This window comes from Citrus clementina, unplaced genomic scaffold (genome assembly GCF_000493195.1).
Source record: "Citrus clementina cultivar Clemenules unplaced genomic scaffold, Citrus_clementina_v1.0 scaffold_5, whole genome shotgun sequence".
Lineage (NCBI taxonomy): Eukaryota > Viridiplantae > Streptophyta > Magnoliopsida > Sapindales > Rutaceae > Citrus > Citrus x clementina.
In genome coordinates this window covers 31,083,765-31,099,847 of record NW_006262201.1, presented here as the reverse complement: position 1 = coordinate 31,099,847, position 16,083 = coordinate 31,083,765, and the positions used below count along the sequence as shown (strand labels likewise).

The following is a 16,083-nucleotide window of genomic DNA, read 5'->3' as shown; positions in this document are numbered from 1 at the left end:
GCATGCGCGATTCTGAGCCCATTGTGCGCGTGACATGCGGCCATTTATTTTGTTTACGTTTTTTTTTTGTTTAATTCTCTTCTAATAGAACAAGCGGTGATGGATTTTAATGGTAGTATTTTTATTTGTCGCATGAAATTGGTGTCTGTAATTTTGTGCGATAGGTTCTTGTCTCCCGAGCGACAAGCTTGTCATACAAAATTGTAGAAAGATGTTTATGTGTTTATTTGTAATATTTTGACCTATGATTTTGATTAATGAATAAAAAATTAGATTTGCATATACAATGGCCAAGAAGCCGCGGTCTAAGCATAATCCACCTAGTCCAAGAAAGGAACCAGGCGCGATGAAGATTCCGCCATCGGAACATTTCCCTGAGCGTATTACAAATACCTCTAAATTTGGAAATGTCATGGAAGCCATCAAGAGGAAGTTGACGAGACAATAATTAAGATTATTCAAGAAAGACATATTTGGCCAGTTCGCAAAGATGGATGCCTACATCTTCAGTGGCGCAATTGTGCACAATGCATTACTTAGGCAAGTAGCACATGGTAAGAATGATGAAGATCAGTTGTGGTTTGAATTTTGTGGCCAATTAACACGATTATTGGTCGATGAGTGGTGCTTAGTTACCGGACTTAACTATGGTGTATACGACATACACAGAGAAGCAGAGGTTGAGGTTAAGCACAGGTTACGTGATTTATACTTTGATGGTGATATAGGAGCGAAACTTAAACAATTTGATGCAAGATTTGAGGATTTGAACTTTAATAATATGGAGGATGTTAATGCGCTAAAGATCACGCTGTATTATTTTGCGGATAGAGTGCTCAATGGAAGAAAAGATGAGCATAAACCTAATTCAGTGTTGCTAAACAAATTCGATGATCTTGACTACTTTAGAAGTCTTCCATGGGGTTGTTCCTCTTGGCAAATTTTTTAGCTCATGGGGTTGTTCCATGAGCTCAGGCACAAACATAAGAAACTTCATGTATTTTGTAATAGTCATAGTGCCTTGCACATTATAAGGAATCCAGCCTTTAATTCCAAGACAAAGCACATATGAGTTCAGTACCACTTCGTTTGAGAAGTAGTAGAAGACAGAAGTGTGGATTTACAAAAAATCCATATGAATGACTAAGCCAATCAATGTTGATAAGTTTGTATGGAGTATATCCTCTTGTGGCCTTGCAGAAACGTAAGCAACATGACAATAACGAAGTAGAAATGATGGTGTGGAAATTGATTGGTTCTCAACTTAATCTCCAAGTGAGAGAATGACAAAAATGGCATGCGGGCACCACCCTTCTAGATGGTGGGCTTGCCTATTTTGAAGAAGGAGGTGCTGCTTCCTTCTTTGACTGGGACAAAGAAAAAAAAAAGAAGAAAAAGAGTGGTGCCACACCGCAAAGGGAAAAAAATAATAAAATAATAATATTATTAGTTTAATTGAAAAAGAAATAAAAAATGAAGCTATAGATAGAGGGCTTAATTTCCCTCCTCAGTATCCAATTCTGGGTTGGGAATGGTGTACGTGGATGGACTTTTCTGTTGTTCCTTCCTTTGTCAAAATGCTATTGGTGCCTTTAACATTGCATCCAAAAATTGGGAAACACTCCCGCATCCAACCGTCGATTAGACCTGATAATCATCGCTTACACTTAAATCCGGTCACAAATGGATTGGTTTGAAATTGAAAGCTTGAACGGTAGAACTTTGTTCTCAGGTTCTTCATGCTTATCGGTTTCCGTGGAAAAGGAGAGTTCTTTTGCAAACTCAATACATTGGTTTGGTAGCCTTTCTAATAGCCGAGATGTACGCAGTGAATTTATCCTAAAGCCTGTTGAAAGCGACGCATCAAAAGTTGCCCCAGTAGTTCGGGATAATGAAGATTGGGTGGGAACCAACTTCATAGAAATTTGGTTTTAGCTTGCTGAAACAAGATCAATAAATTTGAATTCTCTTCCGATGATTATGAATGGGAAAGAAAAGAGTGGTACAAACTGGATTCTACATTCTCAAATGTAGATGTGATTTATTTTGTTTTATTTCATTCAAACTTTATGCACGCTTTTTAAATAATAATAATAATAATAATGATAAACATTCTAAATTTTTTATCTCAAATTTCATTCTAAGTGATGTATTTTCATTTCGTGGTGGATAATTCTTTATAAACCCAAGTGAATTAGTTATATTATCTCACCAACTAATTAATTAAAGTCACATCATTTGAGATAAGTTTTTATGATAAAAATCTTAAAATGTGTAATACTACTAAAAAAAACCAAAATTCATCTTTTCTCGTATCTTTTATCCTATCCAAGCTTTCATTATTTGTGAAAGAAAATCACTTGTTGTTTATGTTGCATGTAGCCTACGTGAAATGTTTGATTTCATATAGTTGGGATACCAATTGGGACTTGCAACATTAGTTTTCTAATAATGATCTAATTGTAGATAAAATTTAAATACAACATATAAAGCAGTTTATAAGTACTTTTTTAAGTGTTAGTAGCTCTACTGAAAACAATATATGTCCTTCATATGCCAAAGTGAAGGTTTTGTGACTTATGACTCAACAAATGCTTAGCAAATAAGCAAGACTTCATTACAGAGCAAGACTGCCCAGATTCTACGCGTGGAGTTGAGACAATGATCAGAATAATAAAGCTTATCTACAGGGGAAGCCAATGATTGCGTGTTGTGTGACACAGTAAGTACATGATTTCACACCTGTTACATACTAGACCTGCAGCAAAGCCCAAATTTTAATTCTTAAGCCCGGAACGATTCGAAGACGGGTCAAGCACTTGGGCCTTCCCATTTCCAATTTATTAGGGAAAAAAATGCCCTAAATCCTTCCTAAAACACTCAGAAGTTTACTTTCGGAGAATCAATTTTGTTGTGCAATGGCTGGTGGCATCAAGGAGAAGCAGAAGCTTGAAAGGCGATCATGGTCTGATCTTCCTCTTGTCATCATACATTTAATCGTCAGCCGTCTTTATGTTGTTTATCAAATTCGTTTCGGGGCCGTTTGCAAGAGATGGCGATCAGTAGACATCCAATATAGGGATAAATTTACGTGGTTGATGGGTTATAATTCTCACTCATGTTATCTCTACAACCCTTGTCACAAACAAAGATTCACTGTTTTCAATAGTGACAAAAACAGAACAACACTGTTGGGTGCAAGGCCACTTGATTCAAAACATGGTTGGGTGCTATTCGAGGGAGAGAGAAACGTTATTTCCGGGGTCGAAAATGTTCTCCACTCTTCTTCTACTCACCTTTTGCTGATCAGATCATTAACCTTCCTGTATGGCGCGAGTTTAGTATCGCCAAAGCAACCTTCTCAGAGACTCCTGTTTCTCCAGATTGTGTGGTTTTTGTAACATGGGTAGGTATCATGGAGATAAGTTGTATTAGCATTTGTAGACCTGGAGATACAACCTGGATTGAGCTCCGGTTTCGAGATAATTATCGATATGTTAAAAATATGGTGTGTGCGGATGGATTCCTTTACTGTTCCTTCTTTTCTCTAGAAGCTATTGTTGCCTATAACGTTGCGTCCCAAAATTGGGAAATACTGCCATATCCACCGTCGATTTTATTTATGTATAAATACTTGACTGAGTATGATGGAAGCCTTTTGATTTTTGGTAAAGTTGTTAATAGTTCTGGATATCGTGTTTTCACACTTAATCGGTCACAAATGGATTGGTTTGAAATTGAATGCTTGGATGATAGAGCTTTGTTCATGGGTGCTTCGTGCTTGTGGTGGGTTCCTGCAGAAAAGGGGTGTGCATTTGCAAACACAATGCATTGGTTCGGTCCCTATTCTTACATCCGTGATCAATGGAGTGAATTTATTCGGAAGCCTGTTGAAAGTGACTCATCAAAAGTTGCTCCGAGAACTCGGGGTTATGAATATTGGAAGGAGGAGGACACGACCCAAATTTGGATTCAGCCCTGTGAGAAGATCAATAAATTTGGATATTTGTAGATTAATGATCTGATTATGATGGGAAGGAAAAGAGTTGCTGCAAACTCGGATTCTACCTCCTCAATTAGGTGGTAATATTCTTATTTACTTTTTCCTGTTTTTAAGTTTATGCATGCTCTTTAATTTTTTTCTTTTTCTTTTTTAATTTTATGATGCTATCCTATATAGAATTGGTAATGCTGCTGATGCGAACAAATTATTTTGTATTGGTCAAATGAAAACACTAAATTATAATGAAAAATAGGTTGTGTGGGGCACATGGTGTTTTCATCAACAAAATCTATATTGCATGAATTTATGAGTATTTATGTCTTGATCAGTTAAAGTTCAACATAATATACCCATCGAGAAATGATAAATCTCGATTAGGATGAAGGGGAAATTTCTCATATAAATAAGGAATTTAAGGTGTGTATAGCTGCTGTGGAAAAAAAGTTATAACTATTAAATTAAAATTAATAATATGTAGTAAATATAAATTTTAAATAATAATTTGAACAAAATTATTAAAAATATAACAGATTTTTTATTATACAAGTGAAAAATTATATGAACATTGGTTACAAGTCATAGCAGCTAGTATTTACCAAACATTTTAGTGTTGTAACTTTTAAGTTACAACTGCTCAACCTCAATCTCAAACACACCTTAAGTCGATTTAGGATTTTGAACTCAACATGAATTTGTATACAACTCTGATCATAAGAGTTACATTGACCTAAATTTGAAACATTCATCATCTTTTTCTTCTTTTCTTTTTAAAATTTAAATAGCGCATTTTAACCGGTTTAAAATATTGTTAAATAAAAGAAATTTTTTCATGAATAGAAATAATGAATATCGTCGATTAAATTCAATTGCACACATTTATTATATTATTAATGTTATAAAAAAAATAACGGTATCATAGAGTGACCTTTGATTATGATTTGGAAAAGAAAAGAATAGTGCAAAGCTAGATTCTACATTAAAAAAAAAAAACAGAAAGTTCATCTTTTCTCATCTCTCGGCTTTCATTATTTGTAAGAGAAAATCATTAAATTGTGCAAAAATTAGGTCCATACGTAGAATTTTCAAAGACACGGTGAAATTTGAAGTCATACCTTTGTTTCACTTGTACTTAGTTTTGGCTTGGGGCGGCTGGGGCCACTATCCACCCAAGCTTTTACCTACTTCCTCCCCCCATGACTAGGGGTGTTGTAACTTTCCTTCCAATATGTTAGTGCAAAAATTTTACCTTCGGAGAAATCTTTCAAGTTACATGTGGTTTTGTTAAACTTTAAAGGTGTTAACCCTTTTACCACCCTATTTTGGTTTTTGAGTAATGCGTCAAGTCAACAATGCCCAAATTCATTAAATATTTTATTTTAATAAAAATAACAATTAGGTCTCAGTTAACTCAATTGATATAATTTCTCAATAATAAAAAAGGTTTAGAGTTAAGATGCAAGTCAGAACTTGCATCCATTCAACTACTAAAAAAGCCTTTCTACATGGTAAGTTAAGGGAACTTAAATGTTGAATTCCGCAAACCATTGGTTTGGTTTTATTTTCAAGCAAATAATGAGGACTTTATTGAAAATTAAATACATTATAATTTAGTAAAGCTTTTAATTTTTATAAAATCATTTTCATCGCAGGAGATAAGCACCTTTGACGACTCGCAACGTCAATCCTTCAACCCAGACACGTAGCCAAAGCTCCGAGGTTTGCCCATTCAGACATTCTAAATTGCCCAATTGAAAAAAATTAATTGAAATCTAAGTTTAGGGTTAGGGTTTTCTCTTATTTCTTTAATCTGCATGCACTACCCACAAGATGCGAGTTCTTGACCAAATTGCTCAATCCCCATTTCCTTTAATTGCATTGTCACAAAACCCTAATTTCAGTTCATCTTCAATTGTCAAAGGGGGTTCCTTTTTTGGGTCGGGACTCTATAAGTGGCTTGTTGAATGTCATGGGTTCTTGCATAATGTCGTTTTGATCGTGTCTTCGCTTTGTTTTGTGCTCTACCTTTCGTTTCAAGCTAAAAAGAGCTTCTCGAAGCTATCCAATGGACGATCCCATATCATGATTGCTTATTATGGTTGTCTTTGGCTTGTTAGCTTGCTCAACCTTGCTTGGTGCTGCCTTCAGGTTTGTGGGTTTCAATCAAAGCTTTTAAATTTCGTATTTTTGCTGCAATTTTTTTATTGTATTGGTAGCAGTAAATGAAGCAATATTTCTTTTATTACGGGAGACTGGAATGATGGGTACTCTTTAGAATTGGAATTGCATTTATGTGGGTAATCTCATTCGGTAGGAGTATTGTCAATATTGTCTATGGTTTGTGTTCAGTGTGACTCATTTGGCTCTCAGCTAGTCCAATTAAAATGAAGCCAGTTTGAGGGATAGTTAGTTCATTTGGTCTAATGTGCGGGCCTCTAAACTTTCACTTAATTGGCTGTAATTGTCCTTGCTAACTCTCTTTCATTGAAAGTTGATGTTGACTAAGCCAACACTTACTTCCATGTGATGGTTTAAAATTAAGTTAGAATTCTAAAGCTTTGATGTTTATGATGCTATAATTGCTTGCATTTAAGAGCAATGTTACCCTGGTCTTAGATGATCAGAGGATGCTTCATGCGATTGCCTGTGGTAAGCTTATCGTGTGAGTTTCTTGCTGGACTTCTCTGGACCTACTGATTAAGATCAAACTAAACTTTGTTTGCTAACACAGGCATGGGAGTGCACTCCTGGGAAAGAAGTTGCATGGAATATCTTATCTCTGTTTACAAAATCTGGGATGCTGTTTTTGGAAGTAAGCTTGCTGGCCTTTTTGTTCCAAGGGAATTATGCAAGTGGGCCGGAAGCCTTAGCACGCACCTTTGGTATCTCAGGACTCGTTGTTGGGCTGGATATAATTCTCAAGGTATGTCTTTCACTCTTCCTCCTTTTTCTCAAGCTTTATCTATTCTTGACCATAGGATACTAGCACGAGACTGGAGAAATCTGCAATTAAAAAGTATGCCAAATTCTGGGAAGAATCAAGGTCTCTGGTTTGACATAGTACAACTTAGTATATTTTCAGTCATTCCCATCCAATCTAAAAAGGTTCTATCTGAGGTTCCAACTTTATATTGATTGACCGGATGTGAACTGCTGAGAAAACATGTATATTTAAGCTTTTGCTGATATTGATCAACATGCTTTTGATAATGCTCTGCAGAATTGTATCAAATCATTTCTCTGTCTTCTTTCTTTGGTTTATCATAATGTAGTTCTTTTTCCTATTTGGCATTCACACAGTACGGTAAAAGGAAAAGGTCTTTCATTATTTATTTCTCTTTCAGGCGGTTTACCTTTTTGGATTCGGGATCCCTCTGTTCATTGACAGCAATGGGCAATCGCCTCATGTTAAATGGGGTTTGTGGGTTGTACATAGGCTGGTGCTAACAGCAGTGTATGGAATCATTTTGTTCATGTACCACTCCAAGTGGAGAGAAAGGTTACCTGGTATGGCAATTATATGCATTTTGTAACGAGTGGTTTTTATACCCATCAAAAAACTGCATGTTGTAATTTTAGTGTCTGCTTTCCATTTTTGCAGCCAGACCAGCATTCTACAAATATATCAGTATTATGTTTATCTTGAATGCCCTAGCTCTGTTTGCTTGTGTGCTTAATGGAGCTAGTTTTGGGTACTGGTAAGTCTGGACCACTCTTTAAAGCAGAAGTTTTTGTATATGACCTATTTAAATATGTCATCCTTCAGTTGTCCTCGATTCCTAATATGCTGATGATGTTATTTTACAGGCTGTATGGTGTCACAAATGTGTGTTACCATGCCTTCTATCTTCCTCTTATATACGTAACGTTCTTGGCAGACTTCTTCCAGGTAATTAACACCATTCATTGATCTCAAGATATTTTTCTCTTTATCTCGATTCCTTTTAGTTTCATAGTCATGAATTTTGTCAACTGACTTTCGGGAAATAACATGATGATACATTAATGTATAGCTATGACTCACAACTTATTGTTTTTGGTGATTTAGGAGGAAGATTTGCGCTTAGAGAATGTATATTACTCTGAGATGAAAGATGCCGGATTCTTCGATGCTGATTGGGAATGAAACAGAAGCAACTTCATAACCGTGAGACGATCTTGTTGTTAGACTCTGTAAATATTGTAATATGCTCCAAAATTGGAAAGATGCTGAGAGTTAAGGCATATGTTGATAAGCTAATAATGCAGAATATGTGCCTTGATAAACTCGACCTCTATGAATGATATAGTCGTTTTCCTTATCTTTTTTTTGGCGTAAATAAAAACCTCAATGGTACGTGTCACAAAATTAAAAGCGTAATTTGCTTGTCTATTGTCACTAATCAACGTGAGATGAACTGTTTGCCATTTTTTGAATGGTCCATAGAGAGACAGATGGAAGAAAGACACAGATTAAATGATTTTTTCACATACATGATCCTGTATTTGATTGCTTCCAGCCCTTTTCAAAGTTCCCAACTAATTCTTTTCTTTAAAAAAATAAAAAATAAAAAGTTCCCAACTAATTGAGTTGGTTTTATTTCACTTTCTTGCTAGTTGCTGCCATTCTCTTCTTCCTTTTAATGAGTTTTTTTCTCCTTTTAGGTGGGACGTTGAGTTTGTAAAGTAGCTTGATGACTCAGTATTTATAATTATAAAAGTTGTAGAATATTCTTGGTCTAATATATTAATTTCGCTCGTCATTAGTCATTATATTAAAGTTGACTTTAAAAAATTATTACCAGTATTATTATATTTTGGTAGATAGAAAATCAAGACCTAGGCAAAAGATTGACAGTCGATCGAAATAATAATAATAATTACAATAATCATGTGTAGATTTATATACATTATTATAGAAATAATTGGTAAGACTCTTCTTGCATGTCAATAATGTGCATATAAGTTTATGTTTTGATTGATTATAAAAGTTGTTACATATTTTATATGATTGTCAAGATAATGAGATTCTCCACCATGAACACACATAATTGGAACAAACTTTTAGTGTAATTTTTGCTTGCCAATCTAAAGACTCTTATTATATATCTTACAAAAAAGAACGTCACCCAAATTTTATATTTTGAGAAAAAAAAAAACATCTTTATATTGGTTCATATGAATGATTATGAGTAATTAAACTCTAGAAAATGATAAACCGAAAGGCAAAATACATGAAAAGGAGCAATGAGGAAAGAGACACACATCCATGGAGTAATGACTAAATTCTTCTATTGAAAAGCGACTTTACAACAATTACTTTTGAATAAGGAATAATTTGATTTTACACAACGGTATAAAGTGGAGAAGGCAAAGGTTATGAGGAGATCCAAAGTTGATCTTATACAATATTGACTTTAGTGGGACACACAAATCAACCAAATTCAAAAGTCTTGCATGGATGGATTGCTCTTTCAAACCCTCAAACGAAGCAAGACAACAAAGACTTCCACGTAACTCCCAACAAATGTTTTTTAAACACAAATTTGTAAATTGATAAATGAATTTGGGAAAAGTAAAAATGTTCTCTCTTCTAACAAATGTTTTCAACACAAAAAAAATGTTCTTTCTTTCAACAAATGTTTTAAACGCTAAGTTTTGCATTTTCTTAAAACTATTCTACCACTCCATTACTAAAGGTCACGCAAAGTAGACATTAAAAAAAATTTATAAAAAGTAAAATTTTTATCTCTTCGGAATTAAACTGGTCACGGCCAACGAAAGCTGTTTAAAAATCACTCGATCAAATTCTCAGACAATACTAAATATGATTTTAGGTATTTAAAATATTTTAAAAGTGAAAAAAAAATTCATATTACCAAAAAAGAGAGATAGCGTGAGTTGGTATATTAATAAAGAATATATTTTCTTTAGTCTATTTGAAAGTTGTTGTGTGAAGTGATAATTGATCATCTTCCTTCAGATGGAAGAAAATAATTCAGTTTGAGAAATTTTGCTGCATTTGGTATGTTACGTAGTGCTATTTTTGCACCCAATCTTAACCTTTAAGACATCACTGGCTCCATTGCAATTAAAATTGTGGATTAATATTAGCTATCAAACAAAATTAGTTCTTTCAATCATAACAATTAGATAGATATTTAACTTTTTTCTTTTTTTTTTTCCTTTTAATCTAAAATTTTGCAAAATTATATTTCCTCCACAAACGTTTTGAAAATTTCAGTTTTGGGAGAGAAAAATTATAATCATAATTAGGGAGCCCCTATGTTACAATTAATGTAACATACACACTCAACAACAACCACACAAATAATGGGCCCACACAATTTGTGTGGTTGTTGTTGAGTGTGTATGTTACATTAATTGTAACATAGCATTTGCCAATAATTAATTAACATCGAGTGAGCTGAGGCAAACAAAAGGCGAGGCACACGAGTGAAACGGCGGGTACAACAATTCAACAAACGCCTGTCAAAACTTGTCTTTCACTTCCCATCGACAGTGGAATCTGCAGCAGCACTGCACTTCATCTCTCTCTCTCTCTATAAAACGACGACGTTATCATCTCAATACGACACTTCCACGACGTTACATAATCTATATATTTTATTATGTTCTCTTCTTCACCGTGAGCTCATCACTTTCTCGATTCTCTCTCTCACTCTCTCTCTATCTCTTTCACGTTCTAAGACGAAAACCGGTAAGCTTAGGCTATCTATCTTTTCATCATTCCTAAAACGCTGTCGTTTTTGCTTCATTCTCACTCACTCTTTTATCTTTCGAATGACTCAATGATTTAATTAATCTGAACTCGATCACGCACATAACACAGAGTTTCTAGCGATTTCGAGATCGTGACGTTGTCGTTTTTGTGTTATTTATTTTTTTATTTGTTTGTTATTAAATATTTCTGAAAGAAACGAGTTAGAATCTGCGTTAGTGTTGAGTTCGTTTGCTTGGATATTTGAATAGTAAAAACAGAGGAGCTTCTTCTTCCTGAGTGATTGCACTCGAGACTGCAAAATTGGAAACGACGTCGTTTCGTTTTGTTTGCGTTTTCATTTTTTTTTTTGATTCGACTGGTACTCTATGATCCGAGCGGAAAAGTGAGTCGGAATTCGATTTTGTTGACTATTTTTCGTTGCTGTTTTGTTGAACGAACGATCTGAGTTGAGGACGAGTTGGTATTAAGTTTTATTATGGTTGGTTTTTTTTCCTCATTATGTTGACTGGTTCCGTTTCGTTGACTGTTGTATAATTTTTTTTTTAATTTCCGGTTCTGTGATTCCGGCTTCGTCGTTGTTTCGTCGATCATTTTTAACGTATACGAATGAGTTTGGTGTTCACCTTGAGTTAACTTGACACGTTTTCTCAATTCGTTGAAGCTTCTATGCGAATTATGATCACTGTTTGCTCGGGAACTCGTTTTTATTTTAATTTTTACTATCATAACTGAGTCAAAACGAGTCAAAAATAGAATCAGATGTCTGAATTCAATTTTTTAAAATTAAGTCAGCATAAGTATTGCATTTTTCATTTCTATTTTGCATTAGGCAATCTGTGAATTGGATATAATTTTGTGGATTGTTGGCTAAAGTGCTAATTTATTTGATTACGCAGGGGAAGAGATTTGGATCTGTAATTGGCTGTAGCGGTGGATGTTAAGCCTATAAGAATCTTTGAAAGTAGAAGAACTAACAAACACGATGAATAAGCAACTCTTGGAAATTCAACCCAAGGAACTGAAATTCATATGTGAGTCTCTATGGTAGTTCGTGTTGGTCACAATTTCTGGTGTGGGCCATTGATTCTGTACGTGTGATTGTAAAACTTGTTGATTTTTTTTCCTGAATATTTACAGTGCCTGTAAAATGAAATTATGATGTTTTAGTTCTCTTTTCGTTGTTTTTAATTTTTTCTTGACGATTTGTGATGAAACAGAGCTGTAGATTTCCATAGGTGAATATGCTTATTATTTTTATTATTCTATATGATTGTTGATGAATGCTGAATGGAATATTCATATTGGTATAATAATTATGTTGCCTTTCCTTTATTATTTATTTATGATAGTTGATTATATGCTAAAACAATGGACTGATTATCTTGGTGCCTTTTTTCTTTTTATTTTTTTCCCTGCGCAGTTGAATTGAAGAAGCAAAGTTCATGCTCAGTTCGACTGACCAATAACACCCACCATTATGTTGCTTTTAAGGTGTGAATCATAATTTGCTTGTTTTTCAACTTTTAACAGTGTTGTAATCTTATTTGATTTCATAGAATGCACAGATGGTAATATATTGAGGAATGATATTGACAGGTTAAAACTACTTCTCCCAAGAAGTACTGTGTGCGACCAAATGTGGGCATAATTCTGCCAAAATCTACTTGTGACTTTAATGGTATTCCTTATTCATATTCTGTTTAGATTGTTTTTATCTCTGTGTGTATCTATGTGCACAACCAAAACTACCCTGTTGTTATTTCTTCTGGGTGTTTTCAAAGCTATCACTGGCTGTTAATCTTGAATGCTTAACTTCTAGTCCACTGTGGTCATTATGTTGTTTCGAGGTATATAATGTTTACACTGATGCAAGTCATTAAATATCTTATGCTGGACATAAAGCACCTCTATTTTGGTGAGGTCATTTTCAGAAGAAACAATGAGGATGAGTGAGGCAAATGTTGTGTGTTGAAGTTGGAATCATAATTGTAGAAAGTGTATCATAATAGGTGCTAATTGTGAATCAGTCAATTGGTGGATATTAATTTCTTTGGGGCATTGGTTTCTCTGTAAGAAGACAGTGATCGCCTGCTCAAAAGAGACAACTTGTAGGCCACACTGCTCACTTACCATGAGTTGATAAGGTATTTAACTTGGACAATGAAGGATAACCTAATCTAGGACTCATTGCTTGAGTATTATTATGCAACTTACCAATGGAGTAGGCTGATAGTCTCGGACGTCATTCTTTCATTGCTTTACTCATTTGACATGTTTTTCTCTTCTTAACTGTATTTTCTGACTATATACTATTTTCTTTCCAATAATTAATATTGTTATTATTTCCTGTTGCCTGTGTTGTTGATTCAGTTACAATGCAAGCTCAAGCGGTAGCACCACCTGATATGGTGTGCAAAGACAAGTTCTTAATCCAAAGCACAGTGGTGCCTGTGGGGACAACTGATGAGGATATTACAGCTAGCATGGTGAGTTCTTGTAGTGGTGTTGGACTTGATTATCATGGCTTGGTTGCTGATTGCTTTATATGGCAGTTTGCCAAAGATGATGGCAGGTATATTCAAGAGAACAAGCTGAGAGTGATCCTTATTAGCCCTCCTAATTCGCCAGTATTATCACCAATTAATGGAGTACTGAAGCAGGGACCAACTTATGAATCCTCATCACTGAAAGATCCAGTATTCAGTAAATTTGAAATCCTCACCCCTCCTCACACGGTTAGAGAATCTTTTTGTCCTTGAGATATTGTATCTGCTAACTCTCTGATATTATCTCCAACTGCCCAAATCTGAATATACTTTTTAAATTAAGCTGTTTCTATTTTCAAATTCTTTTTTCTTCACAGTTCTTTAGTCTCATTCATGGGGAACCTGAAAGCACAATTTGAGCAGTGAAAGTATTGTCTTGATTTGTCAAACTCTTTTTTTTTTTTTTTTCCGAGTTCACTAAGCTAGAGCGTTGAGTCTGAAAGTCAAACTGTAATGCATATTACCAACTTCTTTTCTTTTCTTATGAATCTATTGGACCCTATTACTCTAAACAAACATATACAATTCTATTTATGTGGCTGTTTCCTTGTCTGTTAGGTTTCTAAGAATGTGGAGGGATCCAAGTTGGTGAATGCCGAGAAATTAAAGCCTGACAAGGTTGAAGAGTTGAAGCCGAGGGAGGATTTCTTTAGCGGTGAGGTATTAAAGTCGGCTAAAGATACAGAGGTAAAGCTTAGGAAGGATGTTGTTGACAGCCAGGAGTTAACTCCAACGGTGAATGCAGATTTGAATCCTAGGAAGGATGTTGCTGATGGTGAGGAGTTAAAGTCATCAAAAGATACAGAGTTGAAGCCTAGGGAGGATATCATTAGAGGTGAGGAGTTAACATCAACAAAGGATGCTGAGTTGGAGCTTAGGAAGGATGTCATTAGTAGTGAGGAGTTGACATCAACAGAGGATCCTGAGTTGAAGCCAAGGAAGGATGAAGCTAACAGTGTGGAATTAAAGGAAGAAAATGTCATAGAGTTGAATCTACCAAAGGAGGTTGTTAATGGTGAAGAGTTACAGCCAAAAAAGGATGCAGAGTTGAAACTAATGAAGGAACTTGAGTTTAAAGCAGTGAAGGCCGCAGAGGAGCTGGAGTTAGTTAAAGATACTGAGGAGATGAAGTCAAAACTAAATGAGCTTCAATCAAAATTAAGTGAGGTCAGTTTATTTTCAGTATTTTCCAAACTATTTACAGTGTGAATTTGTTGTTTCTGTGAAGTTGCATGAACAGATTTTTTTCTGGATAACTGTAAATCCTGATGCCATTGAAGCCATCTCTTGTCATTTGTGTATTTTTGTCCAGATGTTTTCTTAGTTTTCCAAAATCAGTAGAACTGGCTTCAAACGAGAATTATTCACTGCCTTTTTCATAGTCGTATCTCTTTGATTGAAAACTCTAGGCATATTTTTAATAGGAGAGGGTTCTAGTGGGCTTCGTTGGTATTTGAGAGGACTCTGTTTGTTTTTAGTTAGATTGGAGATAAAAATGTGCATTTAAGAAATCATGCTGCATTTTTTAGATCATTTGTGATACTGGATCTATTTCCTTCCTAGGAATAATGCAATTTTTGAGAGGTTATAGCTTCCCTTTGAAGTAACCCTCTGATGGTAATAAAGTTTTATGGATTTCTTTTGCAGGCCGAAGTTACAATTTCAAAGCTCACAGAGGAGAATAGATTGGGCATCCAAGAGAAGAAGATCTTAAAAGGAGAACTGGTAAGTTCAAGATACATTTCTTCCCAAGTACTAAATGTTCTATCCCAACTACTATGATTTCAGCTGAATAACTGAAAATTCGCACTCATATTTTCAGAACACCATGATCATAAGATAGATATTTTTAGGATTTTTCTGGCTCTTGAATGACTATAGATGATTCATTCTAAGCCTTAAAAATTGTCTGTTTGATTAAAAATCTTTGTCCCTCTGGCTGTATATTCCTTCATGTCTAAATTCATTTTACTCTGATGCAAATGATAAAGTAATTATAAATCCCTTATTGTGATGCTCTTGTTAATGTCTTTGCGGGCATTGCCCCCGCGTTTCTTTCAGGACATGTTGAGGAGTAAATCAGTTGTGAAAAATGTTCATGTTGGATTTCCTCTTCTGTTTGTGTGTATGGTGGCACTTATCAGTTTCGTCCTCGGCCGTCTGATATTGTGAAGAAGAAAAGGAACACTTTTTAGAAGAAGAGATTTTCTAGACTGATTAACAAAGTTTGTTTGATAATAGTTAGAAAAATGTAGAGTATATGCATTTCCCTAGTCTCACTGTGAATGTGAAAAGGTGTATAGGGGGCTTCGGTTTATTACTTGGTGTTTCTGTATATGCAGAATTTTACAAAGAAAATGGAACAAAAGGACTTTATGTCGTACTGCTGGAGGAAACTTTTCCCTTAGATTGGATATGAAATAATTGCTTTTGCTTATGGTATATTCATTGATTTCTTTAAGTTAATACTAAAGCGATGCTTGCTTTACCTTTTTATACTCCTTTCTCATCTCTAGTTGGTGCCTGTAATATGATATCTCTCATTGAGTTTTTCTTTAATTTTCTGCGCTTTTCAAATTTTGAGTTACAAGTTACAAATATTTTTACAGATTTCTCTATGACGATGTATATATTTTTATAGTATTGATGGTGCGATTAGTGTGAATTCTCAGATTTAAATATTTTGATTTCGGTTATTTATTTAATATAATGATAATTATTTAATTAATTAAAGGATAACCGGTAACGTCAGATAAATAGATTTCTTTAATTTTAAACTAATCAAAAGAGAGATAAAAGGATGACAATGAGAA

General features: G+C 34.7%; 3 protein-coding genes across 4 annotated transcripts; all 3 read left to right on the top strand.

The window, feature by feature from the left end:
• Positions 1-2,918: 2,918 nt before the first annotated feature.
• On the top strand, positions 2,919-4,012 carry LOC18041952 (F-box/kelch-repeat protein At1g57790). The gene is made up of 2 exons (XM_024183775.1): positions 2,919-3,227; positions 3,311-4,012. Exons 1-2 carry the CDS (start codon positions 2,919-2,921, stop codon positions 4,010-4,012), a joined length of 1,011 nt encoding a protein of 336 aa, XP_024039543.1.
• Positions 4,013-5,652: 1,640 nt separating this feature from the next.
• LOC18041829 (transmembrane protein adipocyte-associated 1) lies at positions 5,653-8,360 on the top strand. Its single transcript, XM_006433056.2, has 6 exons — positions 5,653-6,148; positions 6,732-6,923; positions 7,345-7,507; positions 7,602-7,698; positions 7,808-7,889; positions 8,049-8,360. The coding sequence occupies exons 1-6, from the start codon at positions 5,831-5,833 to the stop codon at positions 8,124-8,126; spliced, it is 930 nt and encodes a 309-aa protein (XP_006433119.1). The 5' UTR covers positions 5,653-5,830; the 3' UTR covers positions 8,127-8,360.
• A 2,096-nt stretch (positions 8,361-10,456) lies between these two features.
• On the top strand, positions 10,457-15,766 carry LOC18041828 (vesicle-associated protein 2-2). 2 transcript variants are annotated; one of them, XM_006433054.2, is made up of 9 exons: positions 10,457-10,700; positions 11,621-11,755; positions 12,145-12,215; positions 12,321-12,402; positions 13,095-13,210; positions 13,277-13,459; positions 13,829-14,437; positions 14,918-14,995; positions 15,332-15,766. In XM_006433054.2, exons 2-9 carry the CDS (start codon positions 11,707-11,709, stop codon positions 15,440-15,442), a joined length of 1,299 nt encoding a protein of 432 aa, XP_006433117.1. In that variant the 5' UTR covers positions 10,457-10,700; positions 11,621-11,706; the 3' UTR covers positions 15,443-15,766. The 2 variants fall into 2 exon arrangements, with proteins under 2 accessions (XP_006433117.1, XP_024040452.1); XM_024184684.1 differs by lacking the exons at positions 10,457-10,700; positions 11,621-11,755; positions 12,145-12,215; positions 12,321-12,402 and adding an exon at positions 12,806-12,868.
• The last annotated feature ends 317 nt before the right edge of the window (positions 15,767-16,083 follow it).

Bases quoted from the DNA above. Each gene is read 5' to 3' on its own strand.
- LOC18041828 (XM_006433054.2), top strand. From the start codon at position 11,707: ATGAATAAGCAACTCTTGGAAATTCAACCCAAGGAACTGAAATTCATA. The intron at 12,403-13,094 runs GTATTCCTTATT...TTGTTGATTCAG, and splicing joins ATCTACTTGTGACTTTAATG to TTACAATGCAAGCTCAAGCG. The intron at 13,211-13,276 runs GTGAGTTCTTGT...TTTATATGGCAG, and splicing joins AGGATATTACAGCTAGCATG to TTTGCCAAAGATGATGGCAG.
- LOC18041952 (XM_024183775.1), top strand. From the start codon at position 2,919: ATGGCTGGTGGCATCAAGGAGAAGCAGAAGCTTGAAAGGCGATCATGG. The intron at 3,228-3,310 runs GTGCTATTCGAG...TTTGCTGATCAG, and splicing joins TTGATTCAAAACATGGTTGG to ATCATTAACCTTCCTGTATG.
- LOC18041829 (XM_006433056.2), top strand. From the start codon at position 5,831: ATGCGAGTTCTTGACCAAATTGCTCAATCCCCATTTCCTTTAATTGCA. The intron at 7,699-7,807 runs GTAAGTCTGGAC...GTTATTTTACAG, and splicing joins GGAGCTAGTTTTGGGTACTG to GCTGTATGGTGTCACAAATG. The intron at 7,890-8,048 runs GTAATTAACACC...TTGGTGATTTAG, and splicing joins TCTTGGCAGACTTCTTCCAG to GAGGAAGATTTGCGCTTAGA.